Here is a 24,462-nt window from a genome sequence, read left to right as displayed (position 1 = left end):
TAATATAAAATAAGCGGAGAGGGGAGAGGAAGCAGGACACTGTGTGTGTGTGTGTGTGTGTGTGTGTTTGTTTGTGTGTGTGTGTATATGCATACATATATAATATACGTATATGCATATATATATATATATATATATGTATATATATGTATATGTATATGCATATATATATATGCATATATATATATATATAAACTTCTAGACTTAGTTTTTTTTTTCCTTCTCCCACCTCACTCGCCAGGTTTGTTTTTTTTGGGGGGGTTTTTTTCCCTTCTCCTTCAGATTTTTTTGGGGGTTGTTTTTAAATAAAGAGTTGTTTGAAGAGGCATCATGCTGCTGTATGGGGAGCTTGATGGAAGGATGTTTGCAAGGACGACCTGACAGAAAAAAAAAAGGGAGAGGGCTGATGGTCATTCTGCTGAAGAATCTTTTGCAAAAACAGCTATAATCTGGCATCCATCCTGAGGCTCAGTAGTTGCCCTGATGTGGTTCTTTATATTTTCTGCTCCCATCCTTTAGTGCTACAAAAACAAGTATTTCCAAGTTTACAGTTCTTTCTCACTTAGTTTGGTTGGAGATAAAATGAATTAATTTTTTTGTCTCTTGCTGCAGATCTTGTATAATAAAATAAAAATCCACAGCATCTGTTTAAAAAATAAATGGGGAAAAAAAGGAGGAGAAATTTGTCTGTATTTCATCTTGCACGTTGGCACTTAATGTCAGAGGTTTCTCAGGACTGGCAAATGTACGTTTTGGTTGTGGTTTTGAGTTGTTTATTGACTTTAAAGGAACACACGCACGGAAATTACCACCATGACTTTCTCTTTTTTTCTTTTTTTTTTCTTTTATTTTCAGGGGGGCGTTTAATGTCTTTCTCAGTCATTCCTCCTCTGAACACAAACACACATGCGAGCTTCGTCTTCTCCCTCCCATCTACTCTCTTGGTTGAAACTGTCGCCTCCAGGTGGTTGGGAGCAGTAACTGCGCTGTGCTTGGTAGGGAGCTGCAGACACTTAGAGGCCACAGGTTTTGAGGATTGTGTAGAGACAAAACCAGCATTGTAAGAAACACTTTAAGCCCTATGGATTTCTTTTTCTTTCTTTTTTTTGTTTCTTTTAAAGCACAGATGGAATGCTCCCCTAATAGCATATAGCTGGCTCTGTAAAGACAACATTTAAGAATTGTATATTTAAAAATATGAACATGTAAAATTTAAGAGAAACACACGCCTTTGTTGTTGGGTACAGAAGGAGCCAGGTGTTCATATTTCTTGTGTGTAGTTTTTTTTTTTCTTTATTTTGCGTTCCTGATGTACCATTGACGATTTTTTTCTGTTACATTTCGATAATTTTTTTTTTCAAAACTAACTGCATTGGTTTTGTCTTGTTAAAAAGTGCAGTACAAAGATGACCTGCAGAATCACACCTTAATTTGATCTTTTCCAGTTTAAAATCCTCAGTGTAGCAGCAGTGTACGACAACTATTCCTGTATATTGCCTTTTTGCTGGAAAATGTATGTTGAATAAAATTTTCTATAAAAACAAAAACATTACTCTGCTGCTTGTCCACATAAGTGTTTGACTGAGATCAAACACTGTTAAAGGAACAGTTTGACATTTTGGGAAATACATGTTTCATTTGTTTTTTTTGGTGGAGAGATAGGTGATAAGACAGATACAATCTTCTGTGTGGTAAATTTAGGGTTACAGCTGACAACCAGTTAGCTTAGCATAAAGACTGGAAAAAGGGGGACACGGCTAGCCTGACTCTGTCCAAAAGTAACAAAATCGGCTTACGAGCACCTGTGAATCTCACTAATGAACATGCTAAGTCATGTGTGTCCATACAAAAACTGACACGTAAAAACTACAATTAGTTATTATACTTGGGTTATGTGTTCCCGACTTTTTCTTGGCTGGGAGCAGTAACTTCCTGGGATCACTTCTGGTTGCCTGATAACTGTTCAGAGCTAGGACATAGGCCAGCTGTGTGTGCTAAGCTAAACTAACCAGCTGCCGGCTGTAGCCATGTATTTAACAGACAAACAAGATAGTGATATCAATTTTCCAATCTAACTTGGCAAGAAAACTAATAAGCCTATTTCCCAAACTGTGGAACTATTTCTTTAAGATTTAAAATTGCCTTCGACCTAGGACTTATTCATATCTTACTATGGGGATGACTGAGAATCTTCAGAGACATCTAAAACTTGTCTTAGTGCACTTAATGTTTTCATAAATTTCAGATCAGGCACAGGTCCAGATACAAAACATCAAAACCTGGAGCTGAAGTGCACAGTGTCTTCATCTGTCACTCAAGATAACATGATTCAATTTGAATTTAAACAAGACTAAGAGCCTACAGCCATGTTACTTGGGCACGGTGGCAATATGAGCTAAATGCTAACATTATCATCATGCTTTAGCAGGTATGGTGTTTACCCGTTCTCATGGAGCTAGACGAAAAGTCAGAAGATCAAGTTATTACAATTTACCCCGAGGGGGACATGAATATCTGTACAAAATTTCATGGCAATTCATTCAATGGTTGTTGAGCTATTTTCGTTGTGACCAAAGTGGTGGACTGACCAACAGACCTACCAAAAAGGGACTAGCATGGCTAAAAATATCACCTAATGCAACATTAACATTTACATCATTGGCATTGTTGGTTACTTTGCTCTCTAATAAATGCAGCAAAGTTCATTCTTGACCTTTGGAAACAGCAGGCCATTTAATAGCTGCTCTGGAGCTTTTGATCATATCACATGATCTTCCTCAGCCGATGCAGTTTGCCCAGTTGTCACATAAAAGTTGATGTTCCAAGTTCAGTTTTTCGATATTGGCTTAAAAATTCAGTTTAAAAAGGGGAAGATTGTGTGATAGGACGGAAAGGTCCAAAACAGCCCCTAAATTGAGCTCGTGTTGACATTTGTTTTGACAACAAACTCTCGTGCAGTTACAACTCAAGTGCTCTGTAGAAACAGAACTTAACCAACAGGTCAGCTGGTCAGCCTTGACCTCTGACCTCCCTAGAGGAGGGCAAGAAAATATAAAGAAACACAGCAGGGTACCATATATCATCTATATAGTCTACTTTTATTAGAGAAATAATGTTATAAAATAGTTAATAATAGTTAATAATAGTAAATAACAGAAATCCAAGCATACTCAGTTTCATCCAGGGGACAATGTGAGAGGAGAAGAGGATTCACAACTCTCACGACAACATTTTGCCTGCGTTCTCTTACTCGTTATTGCATTATGAAGCTGAAAGATTTTTTTTTCGACAAGTTGAATAAAAGAGCAATCAGACAAAAACATATTTCTCTACGGTGATCAAAAAAGGATTTTAAATATTCAAACTATGTATTATTTAAAGTGTCTTGATCAGTGGCTCCACCAACACTTCATGGTGTCAGAAGCTGACTTCCAGTGAACACAACACATCATAGTGGAGGTTTGCTTTAATTTTGCATTGTCCTTTGCATTGTAACAAAAACACATGGACAAATCTTTGTTTGGAGGTAAAGATTCAAATGATCTAAACAAAAGTCAAAAATGTATACAGCTGGCTGCTGTTGTACATGTTATATGCTTTTCTCGAGCTTAAAGCTCGCTAAGATTGCCCTTCATCCCTTCATATAAGAATTATAAGATTAGTTTTATGGCTGACAACATATAAATATAACACATATGCCACATTCATCCCATTTAATTCTAGAGTGTTTAATTTCTGATTAAAAACTTGCAAAATTAAAAAAAAGTCAACAAAACTTTATTTTGCAACAACTGCAGACGAAAAAAAATATATCAATTTTTTGCTCTGCTCTGGTCTAATAGATTGTGTTGGCTTGTTTGTTAATTATTTAAAAGTTGTGACAAAAGCTTCAAGTGGACAACTGGTCTGTTTAAGTTTCAAATGCACACTCCCTTGAAACATAAAGTATTTGATAAAGTCTATGTACAAGCCTTCATTTTTTGGGGGGGACAAAAATATAACAGCTCCCAAAAAGTGCATGCGGTGTGTTTGATTTACTCTTGCCAGAGCTGTAAAGATGACCACATGATATTTAAGATCTGACAACGCAGTCAGTCCTTGTCTGTGTGCTAATAATATGATTTAATGTGGAAGTCGTTCATGTTTTATTTTGCGTGGGCTAAGGTAATGGCTCATCCATAGTAATAATTTCCATTTGAACTGTGACCTTTCTCTGTCAGTTTCATAAAATGGTGCAACTGCTTGTTTTTTCCCAGGTAACCCTAACCCAGACGAAGGTAACAGGATGATATTTCTTATTTCTACGGGTCCATTTATTCCCTCACGGTCATCATTTACAGCACTTTTTCTTCTCAACGTGCAGGACTCTGTTGCAGCGGGGGCATGTGTGGTACGCATCCTTGAAGTTTTTCAGGAAAAATGGAATCAGGCAGCAGCACAGGATTAACCTGCAACACACATACACACACACACACACACACACACACACAGAGTTAGTGTTATGCAGCCCTATGACTTACTTATGCATTCTTAGTTTTGATCATTTGTTTGTTCACTTTTTCAGGGACTGTACAAAAATTATTTGCGTGGGGAAGGGGGGGCTGAATCTGAATTTCAGTTTCTTAAAAGCAAGACCTTTCCTGTTTTTTTTTTTCCATGCAATAACCACCATGACTCTCTTTTTTTAAAAGTTCCAGTGGCGCCCCATTTTGAAAAGGCTTGTTGCTAAAGGTCATTATAGTCACTAAATGAGTGACTTGTTGTGCCAAAGCAGCTGCTTTGTGCTTGCTAGATAAACTTGAGAGTCTGGATGCCAAATAATAAAAAATATATATGAATTAGATATATATGAATTAGATCAGATGTGGCCTGATGCCTGCATATATAAACCAATTATGTGGGCTGGTAGACTCCCTCTGTAAAGATGACGTCAAATCACCAATGATTATGAAGATCCACATCTATCTGTTTCTAGTACTAATTTTGTTGCTTAAAATAAAGCCCTGATGCAGAGCCAAAGCAAAATTAATTACTTTTTTTTGTTTTTACAAAAAAATCTCCCAAGTGATAAATGAAATAAAATCTCTATCCTGCATGAGCTTTATATTCTATATTTTCATTTTTGGGAGGGATCTACTGTAGCAAACATTTTAGACTACTTTCCATCCAGCAAAAATAAAAATTAAGATATCCTCCCCCTTTTCCAACCCAACACTCAGTAATAATCAGTTATACATTCCCTTCACAATAAATGCCGTGCAATGCTTTATAGAGCCAAAAATCACAACTTTTTCTCAGGGCTTTACAATCCTACAACAACATGAGACACCCCTTATCCATACTCTCTAAATTTGAAGTAGTGAAACACAAAAATGTTTGAAGTACTGTTTTTAACTTAATGTGATACTATTTACTGTGATTATTTTTGATAAATAACCACTTATTCACCCACTCCACTGAGATTTTAATGTTTCTCATTATTCATCATTTTCAAATCATATGGAGTCCCTGGATTTACTATACTCTCGTTCAGATCTGTTGATCATGATTTTTACCTATTTTTTGTTCACACTACACTCTTATTGTAATATATAAAGAAGATACTATGTCTATTTTTGACTGTTTAGACAACATGGATAATGCCATCTTGCACACTTTAAGAACTTTTGGTAAGGTTAGGGACACATTCACGTTATACTAACACTTACACTCAAAGCACATGCCTTGCTGTGCAACCTTCAAAAGTAACTTGAGTGGATTTCAAAGCAGCCAAAAACACTAAAGTACAATATCAACTATGGCAGATCCTGCATCATTTGCTGATGATGTGGCCTTGTGTTGGGTCTGCGCGCATTGACTGCTGTATGCCCTCTACATAGTGGGGACTGAAGGTGATGAATGTTGGTGGCGTGTTTGGGTCCAACAGCAGTTTTTTGCCCTGGGGCCTCCAAGCAGGTTAATGTGGTCATGCCAATAAGCCGAACTATGACAAGCGCCCTGAACCACACACTTACCCGCAACAGATGAAGAGTAAGCACATCAGCCAGGCGTACATCCCTGGTTTGTAGGTGACGTTGGTCATGACCTGCTGTTGGCAGGAGGTGCAGGTCGTCATGCCGGGAGATCGGCCCAACGACGTGTCGTAGCTCACAAATTTTCTTTTGCCATCTCCAGACTCGAAGCCTGAACCGAGGCCACCTCCTCCACTTGTGTACACTGATGGAGGGAGAGAGGAGGAGAGAAAGGATGATACAGGAAGGGGAAGAAGGGAGGAAACAGGAAAGTTCATTAACAATGTTAACAATATGCTGGAATAAACTGTAGCTAAGGTTTTTGACTAACTAACATCAGGTGTAAGTTTACCAGAGGTCTCCGGTGAGGTGGGAGGGGTGAAAGGGGTGTGCACGTGGTAAACCTTCACTCCATCGCCCTGACCTTCAACTGGACCAGAAGAAGAGAAAAAAGAGAAAATAAGAGGAAGGGAGGAGAGACAAAAACAAGTAGGAGTTAATAAGCCAATCTGATGATGACGATGATGTGTGTGCATGTGTGTGTTTGGGCTCACCTGGTATGATGTAGGGAGGGGGTTCTTTTTTTCCATCTGCACTCATTGTGCTACAGAGAGAGAGAGAGCAGAGACAGAAAAGGATTGTTACGATGGGCGTTCTTCATTAGCAGTAAAGACAAAATACATTAATACCCCACGTGGCACCCCTAAGATCTTTCCCAGCCCCTCTCCACCTACTGAGACAAATGCAATGCTGCTTATTGCTATAAGATGGAGCCAAAGTCTGACTGATGGAGCTAAAAACATCTGTCAGGCTCTGATGAAAATGTCTGTCATTCCTTTCTGACACATACTTAGCCCAAAGTGATGAATTAGTCATCAGCCCAGGGTATATATACTGCACTGTGTAGATGGTTCTTGTCATCCACCCCCTGGGGGGAAATGCCTGGGTGTGACTGTCTGGAGTATGATGGCTGGCATGTTTCAGGTGCGGTCACTGACCGAAACATTGGGGTTTTTTTTAGACTCTTTGTCAAACAGAAATGCTTGCAAGACTCATGCATACTGAAAAGATGCAGGGATGTATTTGTTTTATTTTTAATATTTAAATTATGGTTTATCAGAAAAGTCATTATACTTCAATGAACAATCCAACCTCTTACTTTCTATTTAAAAAACATGAGAAACCTCAACTTGTCATTTTCTGATTTCGGTCATGCTTCATCAGTAATCAACCATAACAATATATAACTGTTCTGGTAAATATGACTGTAATGGTACTTGTAAAACTGCTTATATTTACAGCTGACAGTGAAATATTTGAAAATGCATAACACCATTTACTGTATATGTGAAGCAGCAGCAGTAGGAAATGTTGATTTGTATTAGCAGTACCTTAATACAGGTCTAATACGACATTAGGAGAGGGACCGGTAAAAATTGAGGTTGATATCCATGAGATAACACCTTTTTAAAAATACGCTGGATAACATATAGGCATCGTTTCCTGTGAATCCCCTGATCACAAAAATGGCGGACTGCGCCACTACTATGAAAACTACCATATAGAGAGTTAAATACATTGAATGGCTATTGCTGGAAAAAATGCCAAACATAAATACTATTAAAAACAGGGTTTAATTTCATGAAAATCTTAAGGATTCTAACTTTAAGACTGATTCCTACAAAAGGGCTTCTCCTGAGGCAGCTACCACACCTCGAGTCAAGCATACTTGCGAAAAAGTAAAAGGAAACCATTGATAATCCTGCTAGCCGAGCATATATTTAAAGTACAGAACTACATAAATAAACTGTTCATAGGCTAAATCCTTTGAATGTCAAAAGTCAGTGTGGTCATTGTTTGTGGTTGTTTACTACTTACTCCGGCATGTAGATGCTATATCAATATATGCTACATTCCTATGACCACACAGGCTGGCGAGCAAAAAATACTGCCATTATTCAACAGCTTAGGAACAGATTTCAAATGTTCTGCCTATTTGTTCTGATAGATTCATACAGTTACCTGATGTCCGTAACACTGCGTTGATTGGAGTAAGTAAAATGTAATGCACTGTATACACTTAACAGTGTATAAACTGCTTACCCTTACTGTTGTCTGCCTGGTTTTTAGGGCCAGTAAAAAATAAAAATCATCTGACCAGTTAAATGGATGTCCTAATACTGGAAAGATACATCTCTCATTTTTTTCTCTCTCCTCTCTTTTTGTCTTTCTTTCTCTTTTCATACAAACAAACACAAAAACACTCATTAGCATGACTAAGCATTCATTTTCTCATTCTCTCATGAACAAACACACAGCTGTGTTTCCATCATTTCAGAGGACATTACATTGACTTGCCCTGACCCTAACCTTAAGCCTTAACCAAGTCTTCACACTAAAGTTTAACGATTTACATTATGGGGACTTTCTTTCCCCAGAAGAAAATTGTCAGTCCCCACAATGTGTGTAAACAGATTTAAGTATACTAACACACACACACACACACACACACACACACACACACACACACACACACACACACACACACACACACACACACACACACACACACAATAACACACAGTACGCAAACTAGCTTGACTATCATTTAACATCCTTTTTGCATGTGCATCTTAGTTTCTCTTTCTCACCTATTCAAACACACTGATAAACAACTTTTATCTTCACACACACATACACACACTACATTAGCTTGACGGACTTTCCTCCCGCTGTTCATTACATTAACTCAGGTGTAGCCATAGTTTGTCACTTGCCATCGCAGTTTGGATTTGCAGAAGATGACAGATGCTTTTTTTCACTGTTTCACACACATATACACACACACACACAGAGGGCCTGTATACACCCATATGTTGGTGCAGGAATGTGACCGAGCTGCATGCTTCTCTCTGTGTCACAGAATGAGGGTGTGCCAACCAAACCTGCTGATGATGAACTCACACAGTGCAGACTAAACTGCTGCCTCGCACAAACCTGTGTGAAATCTGTCAAGTTGGCTTATCTAAGGGGGGAAAAAACCTGACCCTGAACAGTTTTCATTTAAAAAGTGGTGGCTGAAAATTGGCAAAACATCTTTTTCAAATGTCTCAGTTTTGCTGTCTGGTAAATGAAGAAACGTGTTTCTATGTCTCTCAACAGCTTCAACATTTTACAGTTCATTTCTTCCGGTCTGATTCTTGGCAGCACCAGTGTGAATGTTTTGACAAAGAGCTTCTGTAAAAGCTGATTGTCAGGGTTGGAGTGCTGATCTCTGATAACTGGTTGCTCTGTCACTCACTGGCTCTGTACCACTGTGCCATGAACAGCCAGCATGACTTTAATTGGAAAGTTTGGGCACGTTGGTTCAGGTTTGTCAAGGCACCTTTTCAGAGTCCTGTTTTTCTTTTCTTGAGGAGTTTGATAGTTTGAAATGCTGGGTTTTTTTTCTTTGTTTTTTTTGGTAAATTTCAATAAATGAGAAAATAAGGCTTGGGGAAGCACTGCAATGTGGCTATAGCAGTCATGGTGCATTCAAAGGTCTTGTAAAAGAGGCCTTGATTTTTTTTTTTAAGTATAACTTAAAAAAAAAGTGATGAAAAGAACTGAACTAGAGAGATACTTTAAAAGGACAATGAGGGAAAGTTAGAGGCCACAGATCAAACAAAACACCTTCTGTAAGAGAGGACTGTAAGAGTGACCTCAACTCAGGCAGCATTTGCTCTCTCCTAAGCTTTATTACTGAGGCAGGTGCCTGGGAGTGGATTAACGGAGGAAACAACCACGCAGACTTTTGGGTGATTTCCAAGGGAAATGCCTTACCATACAAGCTGTAATTAAACAGTAGATAAGCTACAAACTGATCTTCTGAGTTCAGTGAAACTTGATTTTTCATTTAGACAAGTTAACACCTTGAGAAACATCTGAGTCGTAGGTGTGGCTTTACTGTATGCAACATCTGTGCTGGTCAAACCTGACTCAGACTCTGAGTTTGTTTGTGAAAGATGGGGGGGGGTGTTCACTGTCCACCTCCATGATGCTTTTTAATGATCATCTGACAAAGACGGGGGTCATTTAAAGGAAATTATCACTTCAGTTGCTATCATTTTCAGTCTAATTTAAATTCTAATCTGAATCCCAATCAGCAAAAAACACTCGGGAAACATTCCCAAAAACAAAGGCTCACCCCACAATCCTGTGTTTAACTTTACCACAATAGCACATTTGATAGATTTAATGAACAAAATTTAATCACTACAATACAATATTATATAAACCTAAATAAATGAAATTTAATGACTTCAAATGACTTTCAAGTTATTAAGTCAATTTACAACATCTGTTTTTGTTCTTGTGGCTGTGGTATAGCTTCTCATTTTCTATACATCACTGTTAAAAAATACACAAATGATGAGATACAATATATTGCACTTGGACTGTGTGTTCCTTTATTATCTGTACTTTTTTTTGTAATTAAACAGCCTTTCCAGGCTGACCATTTAACTTATTGTTGATTTGCTTCACTTTCTTATCTTCTTTTTGCAGAATAACTTGGCTGTGAATTGGCCAAAACTTACTCTATCTTTCTCTGTCATTAAACTTATTTTTTTAATTATTTAAATTTAAATCATCTCCACCATTTTATGGGCACAAATGACAAACCTGTTACATCCTTGGTTTAAATAATTTCTTACAAACCCAAGAATCGCAAAATCTGAATGTTCACTCCTGCAGTGTAAAATCAAATCCTCTCTCCGTACATCACACATTAATTTCTGACGGTCTTACCTTGGTGAGGTGTTGCAGTCAGTATGCAGAGATGTGTGTTCACTGCTGCTGATATAGAGTCCAAACAGGTTGTAGCTGAGACAAGCACCTGTCTCACTTGTACCTCTACAAGGACACACCCAAAGCCCTGCCCTCCCTGACAAAGACCGAAATATACAGCAGGAATGAGCCTCTCTTTGGTTTAGGTGTAACTTTCATAAACTGTACTGGCCTTCTTTTTAACTTGTGTGTGTGCGTGTGTGTGTGTGTCACTCTTTTGAGTGAGAATAACTTGTTTCCCTCCTGCTGCTTTGTAGTTCTAAAGCAGACTGTTTGACTAAACTCAGACTCAAGGCGATGATAATTTTTTTGTCCTTGAATGTGACTGGAAGGCCATCAACTTTAGGTTACACATTACCATACACTTAAAATTTGACCATTCCCCTAAAATATGACAAGAATTCAGTGTTGTTAGTAAGAATTTTTCTCCTGTCTTCACAGAAGAGTCGCCAAAGAACTTGGACCTTGATGGGACATTGAAAACTCCCCCACTCAAACCAATGAAATTTTTCAAGGTTGAAGCAACTCACCTACTGTGTTTGCTCAGAAGGGAAATGCTGGGATACATCACTACCTTTAAATCAGTTATTAAGTGACAGCTAAATGATAGTTGAATGATAACATGAATAAACAAGACGTATAAAGAAAATATGTATAAAAATAGAATTATTCTTTTTTCACATAAGTAAGAATTTGCCCTAAGAAGCCCTGATAAAAGAAGACTTTTGAGCTTTTATGCATGATTTTGTATAGAATTATGTCACTATAAATTCTACATCCAAAAAAAACCAACCAACACTTGACATTGTTTGCCAGTTGTTGACATTAGGTTACTCCGGGGGGGTGAATGATGCAGTGTTGAGAAGTTTGGCTATCCAAACTGCAGACATCACAGTGATTGATGCCAAATTTGGTGTTTTTATGCCTCTTGATTATATTTTGCCTGCATGACCATAGCACAATTAATTTTATTTGCAATATATAAACCTGCCTGAGTTCCCTTTTTTCATGTTAGAGTCTAATTTCAGCTCAAAGGAAGGAAGGTTTGCATTTTCTTTCACTCAGCTGGGACAAGGCCAGTTCAACCACATTTTTCTACTGCTGGATCACAGAGTACCGCCTAAGCACTCCTTACATGTATATTGAGGAAAGCTGGAAAATGACTGATAAATAACTCCATACATGTGTAGGGATTTGAATCAATGACCTTCCAACCTGAAGCTCATTTCTTAAAAGCCATTCTTGTCAACCCTGCCCACTTTTTGTCATTACAGACTAATGTTGCAAAAATAAACATTCAAAACCACTATTTTTTTTCTATAATAAAGATACCAAAGTTTTCAAATGTTACAAATAAGTCAGACTGAATTACAGGGAATTTTTTTATGAAATGAATGCAATGTTGTACCCATGAAAACAATAGTGAAGAAAAATCTCATAATGTAGAAAGAGACAATACATTTTGATTCCTGACCCCTATAAGATGGGTCAGGAAAAATCTCTTTCTTTGTGGTGAAGGTAAGAAATTACAGTTTCATCTCAGAATATTTTACCATTTTTGATGAGCCAAAACTCATATATATAAAATACATCAAATATTCTTTCACCCTAAAACAACTCAGTTGGAGGATCTACAGTAGTAAAGGCGTGTTTGAGGTGGTGGGGTGTTGCCTCTGTACATTATGTCAGCTGGGTGAGGTGGTAGTGTGTGTGTGTGTGTGTGTGTGTGTGTGTGTGTGTGTGTGTGTGTGTGTGTGTGTGTGTGTGTGTGTGTGTGTGTGTGTGTGTGTGTGTGTGTGTGTGTGTGTGTGTGTGTGTGTGCGTGTATGTGTGTGTGTGAGTGTGTGTTTCGATGGGCCTGATGAACAACATTCCAGAGAATAGACCAATCCCTACAGAGATTTACATTCTGTAAAAAAGCTGAGGTATATGTGTCTCTGTCACAGGCTACTTTTGGGGACAAATTTCAGACTAGAAACCAGGTAACTGGGTACGGCTTGTCCAATTGGGCACAATACGTTAAGGTTCAGGTTAGGTTAAGGTTGGGGTTACGGTTAGGATTAGATAAGTAGTGGTGATGGTTAGGGTTAGGTTAAGTCTCCAGGAAATGAACGTAAGTTTATGTAATGTCCCCAAAAGTGACATGTGTGTATGTAATACAAATTCTCTGTATTGAAAATTCTAATTAATCCAGTTTTCATACCCAATTATACCTTTTAAATAAAGATTAGATGCCCTGACACTGACAGCAGGGTTATTTGTCCACTTTTAGCATTTTGTTTGTTGTTTTTAGGTGTAAGCAAATAGAAAAGCGATGCCCAGTGCTTTAAAGCTGCTCTCTGATTTAAAAGGTTTAAAAACTGTGGTATGTAACATGAAGAAGTGCCCTTGGCAGGCTAAAGTCATCGTTTTAAGTGAACAGGGGAAATACAATATTATCAGTGCTTATTGTGAGAAATAGAATCAGTTTGATTTTCCTTGATAGAAGAAAACATGACTAAATAGGATTTTGTGTTTCTTGTAGTTGCTCAGCGTTGCCTAAAGTTTTTTATGCTGCGTCGATGTTAATGGTAACCTACTGTTGACATAAAATCAAAGATGTCTTACACCAAGAACTTCAGTTAAACTGCAAAAATTCCTATGACATATTATTTTAAACAATGATTTAATCTGTCATACTTAAGAGGTAGAGTTAAGTATCATCTGCATAACATTAGAGGTCAATAAAACATCTGTGGATTGAGTATTGACTTGGTCCTAGGACTGAGCCTTGGCTTACACCTTGTTATTTAAGAGGCAGAGAAAAGATAAACATACGTTTTTTGTTTGTATTTCCCAAAAAAAAAAAAAAAAATCATGAAAAAGGTCACACTCAAGAGGTCAAAAACAGGGAAAAAGAAGAAAATAGGTACACAAGTATCTTTATACAGTATATCGGTATATTTATTTTTTATTTTCTTCTCTCTTTTTTGTTTTTACAGGGTGGGAAGTGGGGATTCTTCTGGCTAGTGTACAGGTGCAACTTGTTTCTGTTTTGATCACATAATGTATAAAAAGAGAGGTCAATGCTGACTTTTTCAACCCATTTGTCAGCCCATTGATTATGCATAAATTTAATCAAAAGATCATAGCATGATGTTTTCTTTTTGTAATTATTTTACATTTGGAATATTGCCTCTTCCCTGAATTTTCTGGTAAATACAGACATTCCTCTTACCAACTTACAGGTTTTTTGTTTGTCAGGTCCTATGAGAGTCATTAATCCAACACACGCAAATCCACCCCTTAAGCAAGAATACGATTTTGATTATTTGAATAAAATGTTGCGATTAAAAAACATTCACTAGTAGTCGTAAAAGTATGAGTAGAATTATACTATGTGGAGCACTTAACTCAAAACACTGATATCTATGAATCAAAACATTAAATACAAACTATAAAATGATTACTAATGAATACAGGGTCAAATAATGACAAATAGTAAATTAATTAAGGACAAATCCCAGAGCAGGTAAACATATTCTTGCCATCAATGTATAGTGACAGAACGCTTTGGTAAAAGAAAAAAAAAAAACACTCAATGAAAGCAGCATTCAGGTGGGGAGAAAGGAGGAAGGGGTGAAGTGGGGGGGGTATTGATCATGGGCAGGAAGGATGTGGGTATAATCAGAAATATAAAAATAGCCTCTGACTCATTAGGTATATATTGTAAATACAAAGCGAATGGAAGATAAAAGCTATTAGATGCTCTCTGTGTGTTCGTCCACCTATGTCTCTCTTTCTACCTCTACAGTATGCTTGTCTGTTGTTTTTCTTATCTGACCATCTGTTTAGACAGTATATAAACAATATATAACTATATATTTACAATATATTTATTAATAATCATATGTATCTTTTTTAATTTATTGTTCATTTTAAGTCATTATTGCTTCTTAGGTGTTTTACGTGAATAAGACAAGCATTTCGGAGTTAGATGTTTTTTCATTTTTAAAGTGGAGAAGAGTTGATCTGTCTTTGAGGTGTTTCAAAAGACATTAAAGATACTGAAACAACAAATCATACTCCAAAATGTATTTATTAATTACTCCCTTTTCCCCCGATGTTGCTCTTGTCCTCTTATTGAAAGATAAAAAAATAAAAAAAAATGCTGTTTCACTTTTGTTTCTGAATTTTCCTGAAACAGGTAACAAGAACTTACAATAATTCACAAAATAATTCTGGTACATAATCGATCAATATTTCATGTTGCATGATACAAACACCTCAGCTACATAAGCATGACACAAAAGTGCACACACAGACCAGTCATCTTAAGAAATGCATATCTGCCATAGCAACATGGATGTTTTAGCAGTATGTGTGTGTGTGTGTGTGTGTTTTATGACTATCACCTTTAGGTATTACTATTATTACAGGAACGTGTCCTGTCTAACTAGCTGATTGATGATTAATGATATGAAGCACAAGTTCAACTGAGTGCCAAAGTCTTTTTATTAGCCTCAGCTCAACAACGCACAATTGTCTCATATCTGATTGCTTTCATTGGTGTTTGTACAAGGCTGAAACTTAATAATATGGTTTTTAAGACAAACGGTATCTGTAACTGTATTGGGTAGCTATTAAATTAAAATATATACACCTTATCATTGACAAAAACAATACACCAGATATCATGGCAGCATTTCACCATTCAGTGTACCAGGTCAGTGAAGCATTATATATGACTAAACCAATAATTCACTGAGAAATATACTACCAAACAACAAAATGATGTAAGAAATGTGCTGTGACGCCCCTTTAACTATTGTTTCATATTGAAAAAGGTGGGTTTTTCTGTACGCCCAAGGCATAGAGGCTACATTTCATTGTATGTAGTATGAAAGAGCACAATGGTATTACAAACTAAAGATTCCTGCCCTAATGCTGTATTAAAGTTTTTCTCCCGCCTGTCATCAATGAACGCACTGCTTTAGCAAGGTGTGGCTTAAGAGATCAGGGTCTCTCTCTCTCTCTCTCTCACACACACACACACACACACACACAAGCCCAAACACAAAGAAACCTGCAGTGTATCTTTCCTTCTTCCTTCTATGTCAATCAAACATCGTACAGACGACACAGATGTGCATAAGACTATACAAATTCACAGAATTATCTCTGCATTGCTACAGTAGGTATGTCCCTTCATACTCTCTAAAGTACAATAATATTTACTTACTGTGGGTGGCCAGAATAACAGGAACACAATCCTATACAATAACTCTGCAATGCTACCTTTGTGATGGTTTTCAAGCCTGTGTCTGACATGTTACATTTTTGAGGAGTTATATTTATATCATCCACCAGTACTTGCAATTATCTAGTGCTTTTTACTATCTAGCATAATGTACTTTCATTTTTTTAGTACATATCCTCTACTATATAGAAAATAAAGAAAGAATTCATTGTTTGTTTTGATTTTCTTTGTTTTTTGTATTCTATTTTGGTAGAGAGATTTTTCTCAGATATCTAAACCATGCATAAATTCATTGTTATCCATTCAGTCTTAAATACAAACAAACTGTTCCTGAATCAGTAAAAAACTACCAGCTTTCTTCATGACACGTAAGGGTTTGGAACAGCAGTTTTTCAACCATACCCACATCCCTGCACGATCACACACTCTTATACATTTCTTTGCAAACACTGAAAAATGATTTTATCATTGATCATGTTCAACCCTTCTAATTGGTATATTGGTACACTTGTATAATCGCGTACAATTTAATAGTGTGACAAAATTCTTTACATTCTTTTTACATTCATATTTCCGTTCTTCTGTAATTTTCTATGTCCATCCATACAGTAGTTAACTGCTATGATTTATTAACAATAAAGATTAGTTCTATGTGGTTACTATACAACAGACTCAAACCTTGACAGTGAGAGTATACTGCGGCATGTGATCTGGCCTGCTGAGCCACCACATGCTGGCAACATCCCTTCCTGTCCTCTTTTTTTTGACAGGGAAGATGATTGACCTGTTTTTTTTTCCTTTTTTTTTTTCAGGCAGCCAGCAACCTGATCAGGTGGCTGGTTCAACTTTTAAGGATATTGTATCTATGTACAAGTTTATTTTCATTATATACTTTAGATATTTTTTTAAAATCTGTATATGTCAACCAGTGTAACATATATTGTATGATTAAAAGAAATCATTCAACTGTTTATAATTTTCTGTATCTCTGCCCTTCATTACTGATAAGTGAAGTTGGTGTTGCACCACACCTCTCAGAGATCACCCGTCAGTCAACGGTGTGGCAGTACATCTTCTTTGCCAGATTTTCTGTTGAAGATAATTTATGTAAATGATAATCTGTCAATGCTCATAAACAAAATAACTTGCAGCTATTGCTGGTTAAAATGCAGAACAAATCACTTTGTGTGTACTCGATCCCACAGCAACTGTGATTTTTTTGCTGTACAACTGTGTGCAAAGTTAGCATTCAAAGCCATCCTATTGAAAGTCACAGTAGGAATACAAAATGGACAAAAATACTGTCTAGAACATGTAGACATGACAACATCAAAACTTGCGCCTTCATCACTGAGCGTTGTTGGTCTCCTAGAAAGCACAGGGTCTAAACAATATGATGGATAGTTAAGCACAATGAGCAACAACCATATCAAATTTAAAATTCAAATGAAATGTTTTTAAAGTATAGTTAGTGTGTTTAAGCAGCAAAGGTAAATGACCTAACCATAGGCTGAATAAACATTGTGTTACAGCATTTGGAGTGTAAGAAAAGAAACATGTACATTTATACATAACAATGCTATTAGTATAGCATGATTATTACTTATGTAAAAACAATGACCTGCTTCTTGGTAATTGTTTTTAGTCTTAAGGATCTTTGGGTTTTACACTCTCTGCAACATACCCCCTCTGTACGTAGACCCTTAATATATATTGCTACTTGTTAATTTGAAAATATCGTTTTACAGTAGCCCTGCTGTAGAGCTACATCGTGTGCATGATTAATTTTTTGTTCAAAGGGATCTATGAGCTTCAGCTGGACTGTGCAGTGGATTGACTCCGTCTGATGGTGAATGTACGGCCTGTCCTGAAGTAGTTCTCTATTTCCTCCAGTGAGCGCCCACGAGTCTCTGGGATGCACACGGCGTTGAACAGCAGGCAGACAACACACACCACCGTGAAACACAGGTAGGGCACGTACAGGCCATACCTGTCCACTAGGTGTGTGAAGGCGTGTGTGAGCATGAATGCTGTCAGCCAGCTGACAGTGACACACAGACCCGAAGCCACGCCCCTGGCAACCAGCGGCAACACCTCTGACATCAGCAGCCACGTGATTGGGCCCCATCCCATGGCGTATCCTAGGAGACAACAAATAATGACAGAAAAAAAAGCTCATGTGAAAGAAGATGACGTCATGGCACAGTAAAAGCACCAAAAGTCATGTAAAGAGCTTTGTTTGGGCACGATCCCACCATGCTATGTTTTGAGAGGTTTAACAGACTGTGGTGCATTTACTTTGTAGGATTAAAATATCTAAAATAAAACAAATGTTGTATGAAAAAGTTACTAAAATGATTTCTTTACTTCTTTAGTTTCTGATTTTGGACAGGTGACACTTGAATCTAAGTAGCACCACATTACCACACTGTGACGTTTGAAAAACTTTCCTAAGTAAGTCAACATCATTGAAACCAATTTAATAACTGAAAACACAAGGTTTTATGAGTAAGAGGAGGTGATGTGTAATAGACAGTGATTAACCATGCTTTGAAAGCTAAGTATAACAAAATGTCCTGAGGACATAACAGGTCTTAACTGCTGAAACAAGACAAAAGGTAAATTACAGCAAAAACTACATGCTTCATTAATTACAGGGACACATGCCTGACAGATTATCAAATCTCCACCCAATGAACAAGCTAAATGTGTAACTGTGTATCCATATGTTTATTTACAAGTGCTAGTTTGCTTGTACCTGGTTGGTGTGAACTGAAATTAACTGAACACAAAAGTCTAGAGCCATGGTAGCAGCTCTGGGACGCTGTGCTTAGGCACAGTGGTCCTTTGAGCTAAATGCTAACGTGAACATGCTAACATGCCCCCAGATATAATGCTAACATGCTGATGTTTAGCAGGTGTAATGTTAACCAAGGTCACCTTAGCGTAGTGTGTTAACATGCTAACATTTGGTGATTAGCGATAAGCTTGAGGCACAGCTGAGGTTGATGGACATGTCATTAGTTTTGCTGGTTTTTGGTCATAAAGTATTGGACAAATTAAAATTTTGATTTGCTAGTGGCACTGGATGAAAAGTCAGGGGATCACCAAAGTTATTACAATCCATCCTGTCGGGGCTTTAAAAATCTGTACCCAAATTTCATGGCAATACAACCAACAGTTGTCAAGATGTTTCACATAAAACCAAAAATGTCAACCCCATGGTGGTGCTAGAGGAAAAGCTAGCAGATTATGCAAATCCATCCAGTAGCTGTTTAGATATTTCAGTCTGGACCAAGGAGGTGGACAAACTCACTGACATTACCATCCCTAGAGCCACGCTGGTAGCATGGCCAAAAACAATGGTGTGATTTGGGAAAACAGCAAAAATTGAAAGTTGCTTTCAGCACTCACCAAATATAAACACTATTGTGCTGATGAGAGGAATGAGGCCTGCTGAAGCTTGGTGGCTGGCCTCTAAAGCGTTTCCAATGTCATTATGGTGGCTGTAGTCCAAGCTCATAGTGAGGTTTGGAGGAGTGGGGCCTGGAGGGCAAGGTGTGGTGTGGGAGATCATGGTCAGCGTCAGAGCGGCCAGGAACATCAGCATGCTTGACGTGTACAGCAGAGCTTTGCGTCCTGCCTTGTCCATCAAACTGGCTGCCATGGCAACAGAAAAAAGACGGACTACACCCACAATGGCGGCATCATACCTGACAGATACAGAATGACAGTAGGTCATTATTTATTAGATAATTTAAGTATACGATAAATAGATTAAAAAAAATATGATATATCTCCTACTTTGGCTCCAGGGAGACTTTGCTCTGGGCAAAGATGGGCTCCAAGTAGACCAGAATGGGCGTGATGCCCGTCATCTGCTGCAGGAAACGCATCACCACTGAGATGACGATTGGCCGGTAGTAGACAGGTGTGGAAAGCTGGGACCATGTGACTTTACTCTGTGTGTTGATGCTGTGCTGCCATTGGTAGAAACATTATTTGAAACCTCCTCTAGCATGTATACCACTGAAGTCAATGTGTAAGTACAGGATGATGTGATCCCCTTAAAACGTCATCTGTCTCATCCTTGAAACTTACATCAGTGAATCTATTTAGTTGATGTCTTTAACACAACCCAGGTCCAACTAAACTGCCCCCCTTAAGGTGTTAAAACACATTCAAGCAGCTGTCTGTCTCTTACTTTTATGGCACTGAGCTCAATTTGTGTGTCGTAGTGACTTCCCCTCAGCCACCGGAGGACTTTCTCAGCCTGCTGCTCTCGGCCCAAGGAGAGGAGCCTCCTGGGAGAGGAGGGCATGAAGGCAAGCAGCACAACCATCAGCACAGCAGGCACCTCCCCCGCTATTGCCAGCCACCTCCAAGGTACCACCAGACCTGTACATCACACGTAACGTTTATGACAGAAAAAAAGTGATTGTTGCCAGTAAAAGTATCCCAGCATGTGTGATGATTCAGTATTATCTACAGTCAGCGAGTTATCAACTATCCAATAGTGTTTGTTAAATGCTGTTTACGTGTTTCTTTTTCAGGTCTGACTCTTGCGAAAGCTACTGTGTCCACTTGCAGCCATTAAACCTATGTCTAGGCAAGACAGTGAGCAGCTAAATGTGTAAAAAGGAGGAGTGTTGGTATGTTCTTACTCAGGGCGTAGAGCGAGAGGGTCCCAAACACAGCAGTGATCTGAGGACAGGAGCCCAGAGCTCCCCTCACTGCTTTGTGAGAGATCTCTGAGATGTACACCTGTTACATAAGCACACAAAAGACACACATGAACATGAACACATATAGGTTGAACTCATTCAGGAAGCCATGAGGGTAAATCACGTATACATGTGCAGCTTTGCTTCTGCAACCATGGCGACTTACAGGAATGGATGCCGCAGTCATCCCACCAGCGACACCTGTAAGGAAACGGCCCACATGGAGCATCCACAAGTTCACAGCCCCTCCCATCAGCATGTATCTAAGACAAATATACAGATGAGAGTAAAAAAATAGTGTAGAATGCAGACTCACATACACAAATCATGAATTCAATGACATGTTTTTACTGCTGTGTGCGCACATTTAAATATATTATAGCATTCTGCAAGTTTGAGCACAACAGGGTACAGTTAAATAGAAACCATTAATGAATGTCTCCTTTTGCAAAACCCTCTGTTTGGGACATACAGTGTGCAGGAAACTGTAGGGAAATAAAATTTAGTCTGCATTTTCCTTTAATAAGCAAGAAAGCACAATCAAACCAACAACTATGTCACAAAATTGGCAGTTGAAGACAAATTCAGATAATATGGTTGTCGCCAAACATTTTTAGATTAATACACACTATAATAATAATAACAGTTTGTCATTATATTTAATAGAATACAACTAGCCCAACATAAACTTGAGCTCTAAGGGTAATACAATATCCCCCTGGGTTTGTCCCTCAGTTTCGTAAATCATTTTCTATAGGCTACCTACCAGGCGATGGAGGAAGTAGTCAGTATTACGATGCTTTACTTAATTAAAAGTAGTAGTAGGACAACATGAAAATCTTCTGTTACAAGTAAAAGTACTGCATTCAAAAAGATTTCCCAAGCACAAGTAAGTATTATCACAAAAATGTTCTTAAAATATCAAAAGTACAAGTACTCATTAGGAAGAGTGGACCTTGTTGGTGACATATTTTATATATTACCAATTTGTTACTATTGATGCATTCAAGTACAAGTAGCATTTTAATGTAGTGACTGAGTTAGTGCTAACTCTGGATAAACAAGTAATCAGCTATCAGAGCACAGTCCGATGGCTGTATACGGCACCTGAGACCCACCCAATAGTCGACGGCACTGCTGACATCATGATGCTCAGCTTCCGTCCAATCAGGTCGTTGAGTAGCATGGCCCCCAGCCCACCGGCCGCTGCACCCAGTGTATAGATTGAGCCGAACCAAGCGGCCTGCTCCGTGTCCATCCTGAGCCGAGGGTCAGCATCGGGGCTCTTGAGCTTTGGCAGGACGGGGGACGAGTAGACCAAGGAGTAACCAAAGTTGAAGTTCCCCAGGACGGCTGAGAAAACGGCCAGGAACAGTTTGGAGTTACTAATCTGGGATAAAGGGATATGGATGGGTTAGAATTTAGAAGATAACCTGCATAAATTTGGAGAGTGGGGAAAAACTCCTTTCTTTAAAATGACAGTAAATATCAATGCTCCTTTCCCAGAAATAAATTAAATAGATTCAAATGGATTCATAAATATGTGCACTTGGTTTTTTGGTAGAGTGTTTCCCAGTGAGGTCATCTTGTAAACAGAAGACGTGATGTGTGTTTTGAGTTTACACGCAGTATTGCCCGCATGGCTGACAAGTAATCTCTGGGGAATGAAAAGGATCACCGAAAACAACACTTCGTGCCAACACTTTAGCAAGACAAAGAAAAAGGGAAACAAAAGTGATGTTGGATTATCTGGGTGTTTCTTAGGTTTAATGTTACGTTAACTAGCATTTATTTTGCACTGATTATTGAGCTTTCCTTGCAAAGTGGAGAGTAATGTTGCAGGCCTGGTTGTACTGATGCAAGTAACATTTATCATTGACCTGTTTAAGGTCTGAGGGACTGAGAGACCCCTGATTAAATGTGGGTTAGCCTAGAATGACTATGCAGTAGATTGCAGGGCTTGTTTAAGGGAACTGTTTGCCAGCGGGGAAGGAAGCATGTCTGTGTAGCTGTGTGGACGCGATCGTGCCTTAAGTTGATTATGAGTTGAGTTTTATCTCAGTACGGCCAAGTTTGCAATTTTGTTGTTTTCTTTTCATTTTTGGATTTACATGAGTATCTTAGTTGCACTGTGTAAAAAAAATCACCTTTTTTGGTTCTTGACAAACTGGGGCCTATTTCACAAAGACCCAAAGATGACTATGGCATAAGCTGTTTCTTACAGTCAGACTGCAGTTAGACTTCTCAATTCATCTGTTGCACAAAGCTGTTTACTTTTTGACTATCTTAGTTTGCCATCAATTCAAGCAAAAAAAAACAAAAACAAAAAGAGCAACAGCATCAAACCGCTCAGCTCTGGTCACTGCGGCAGAAAATGTTTACAGTTACTAGGACATTTTACAGGGACAATTCGGCGAAGCGTGTAACAGTATACGAAAAAACTTCCAGTAGTATAAAATCTCAGTGCAGTGCAGACCTGTTGCTATGTAGATATTTCAAACAGGTTACTGCACTCTCTAAAAACTTTTTAGGCTAAAAATTAAGTCATCTTTATTTTTGTGAAAATGTAATCCTCAAACAAGAGATGGAGAATATATGTTTATTTTGCTCATACTGTATTAAATCAAACAATCACAGACAAATAACAATTAGTGAAATGTTTCCAACCTTGGATTCAGATGATGTTAGTCTTCTTTTCAGCATTGGACTCTCTTCATTCATGTCTGCTGACATAGTGACAGCAGCCTTTAAAGGTGTCTGATTTGTATAATCTGTTTAAAGTATGTAATGTTTGTTCTCCTCAAGAAAAATGAAATATTACTCTAATTAAAAAAAAATGTAGACCTCTAAAAAACACTGCCAGATGAAAAGAAATCAAAGTACATCCTTGAAGCTTGAACACAATGAAGCTTCCAGCAAAGGTGATCCCTCTTTACAGGCTAAGAGGAAAAATGAAAGCAAACCGTTCAGTTGTAGATATGTCCACCCTGCTCAAGTGCTAAATGTGACCTTCCTGTGGACCACACGCAGTTCAGGGTTTTCCAGGATGACAGAAAGACAACGAGAGAGGCCGTCTAGGTATCAAGTGGTCATAATGAAAATGAAACTGGAAACTGTGTTTACACTGGGGTTTCACAAGTGAAACTAAATTGGAATTCATGGTGTGAATTACTGAACATTTTAAAAACATTGCTCTTAAATTTTTTTTTTTTTTAAAGAAAGGATCATTAATGAAAAATTTATTATTTTATCTGCTCAGTATAACTTTGGTTAGAGTTTTAGTGGCTTTTCTAGAGTAACGATGAATGATTGTACATTGTTGAAATGAAAATTGTAGGCAAAATACTAGCTTTTGATGGATTCACATATATCTCAATTGGCTTTTCAAAAAAAGATTGGTCTGATTCTCATTGAAACAGCTTACAAATTTTAAATTACCTCTTCCTTTCTGCCCTCAATATTGAAAAGTGAAGTCCAGTGTAGATGAAGCCACAGTGTTGCAACTCGGTCATGAGCAAAAAGCAGAAGAGAGGGATCAATGATATGTTTCCTAGATTGGGCCATTCAAAGGGAAAGCAGAAGAAGAAGAAGAAGAAGAAGAAGAAGGGAGCCAGTTGAATCGGGGGAGGGAAGAGGAAAGTACAGACTGCTTCTCCCTCAA

The 24,462-nt window shown here is 38.0% G+C and overlaps 2 protein-coding genes across 3 annotated transcripts; both read right to left on the bottom strand.

Moving 5' to 3' along the window:
• Positions 1 to 4,330: 4,330 nt before the first annotated feature.
• Positions 4,331 to 10,855, bottom strand: si:ch211-157c3.4 (uncharacterized protein LOC561592 homolog). The gene is made up of 5 exons (XM_040124117.1): positions 10,800 to 10,855; positions 6,566 to 6,615; positions 6,364 to 6,441; positions 6,015 to 6,216; positions 4,331 to 4,448 (listed from the first exon to the last, which is right to left on the bottom strand). Exons 2-5 carry the CDS (start codon positions 6,609 to 6,611, stop codon positions 4,331 to 4,333), a joined length of 444 nt encoding a protein of 147 aa, XP_039980051.1. The 5' UTR covers positions 6,612 to 6,615; positions 10,800 to 10,855.
• Positions 10,856 to 15,462: 4,607 nt separating this feature from the next.
• slc2a6 (solute carrier family 2 member 6) lies at positions 15,463 to 23,806 on the bottom strand. 2 transcript variants are annotated; one of them, XM_040156751.1, is made up of 8 exons: positions 23,469 to 23,806; positions 21,920 to 22,191; positions 20,968 to 21,064; positions 20,742 to 20,841; positions 20,282 to 20,475; positions 19,882 to 20,057; positions 19,492 to 19,790; positions 15,463 to 18,218 (listed from the first exon to the last, which is right to left on the bottom strand). In XM_040156751.1, exons 1-8 carry the CDS (start codon positions 23,532 to 23,534, stop codon positions 17,890 to 17,892), a joined length of 1,533 nt encoding a protein of 510 aa, XP_040012685.1. In that variant the 5' UTR covers positions 23,535 to 23,806; the 3' UTR covers positions 15,463 to 17,889. The 2 variants fall into 2 exon arrangements, with proteins under 2 accessions (XP_040012685.1, XP_040012695.1); XM_040156761.1 differs by having other exon boundaries at positions 21,920 to 22,154; positions 23,469 to 23,508.
• Positions 23,807 to 24,462: the final 656 nt, after the last annotated feature.

Source organism: Xiphias gladius, chromosome 3 (assembly GCF_016859285.1).
Source record: "Xiphias gladius isolate SHS-SW01 ecotype Sanya breed wild chromosome 3, ASM1685928v1, whole genome shotgun sequence".
In the NCBI taxonomy this organism is placed as follows: domain Eukaryota; kingdom Metazoa; phylum Chordata; class Actinopteri; order Istiophoriformes; family Xiphiidae; genus Xiphias; species Xiphias gladius.
Note: the sequence above shows the minus strand (reverse complement) of the source record. Positions and strands in the feature narration are given on the sequence as shown.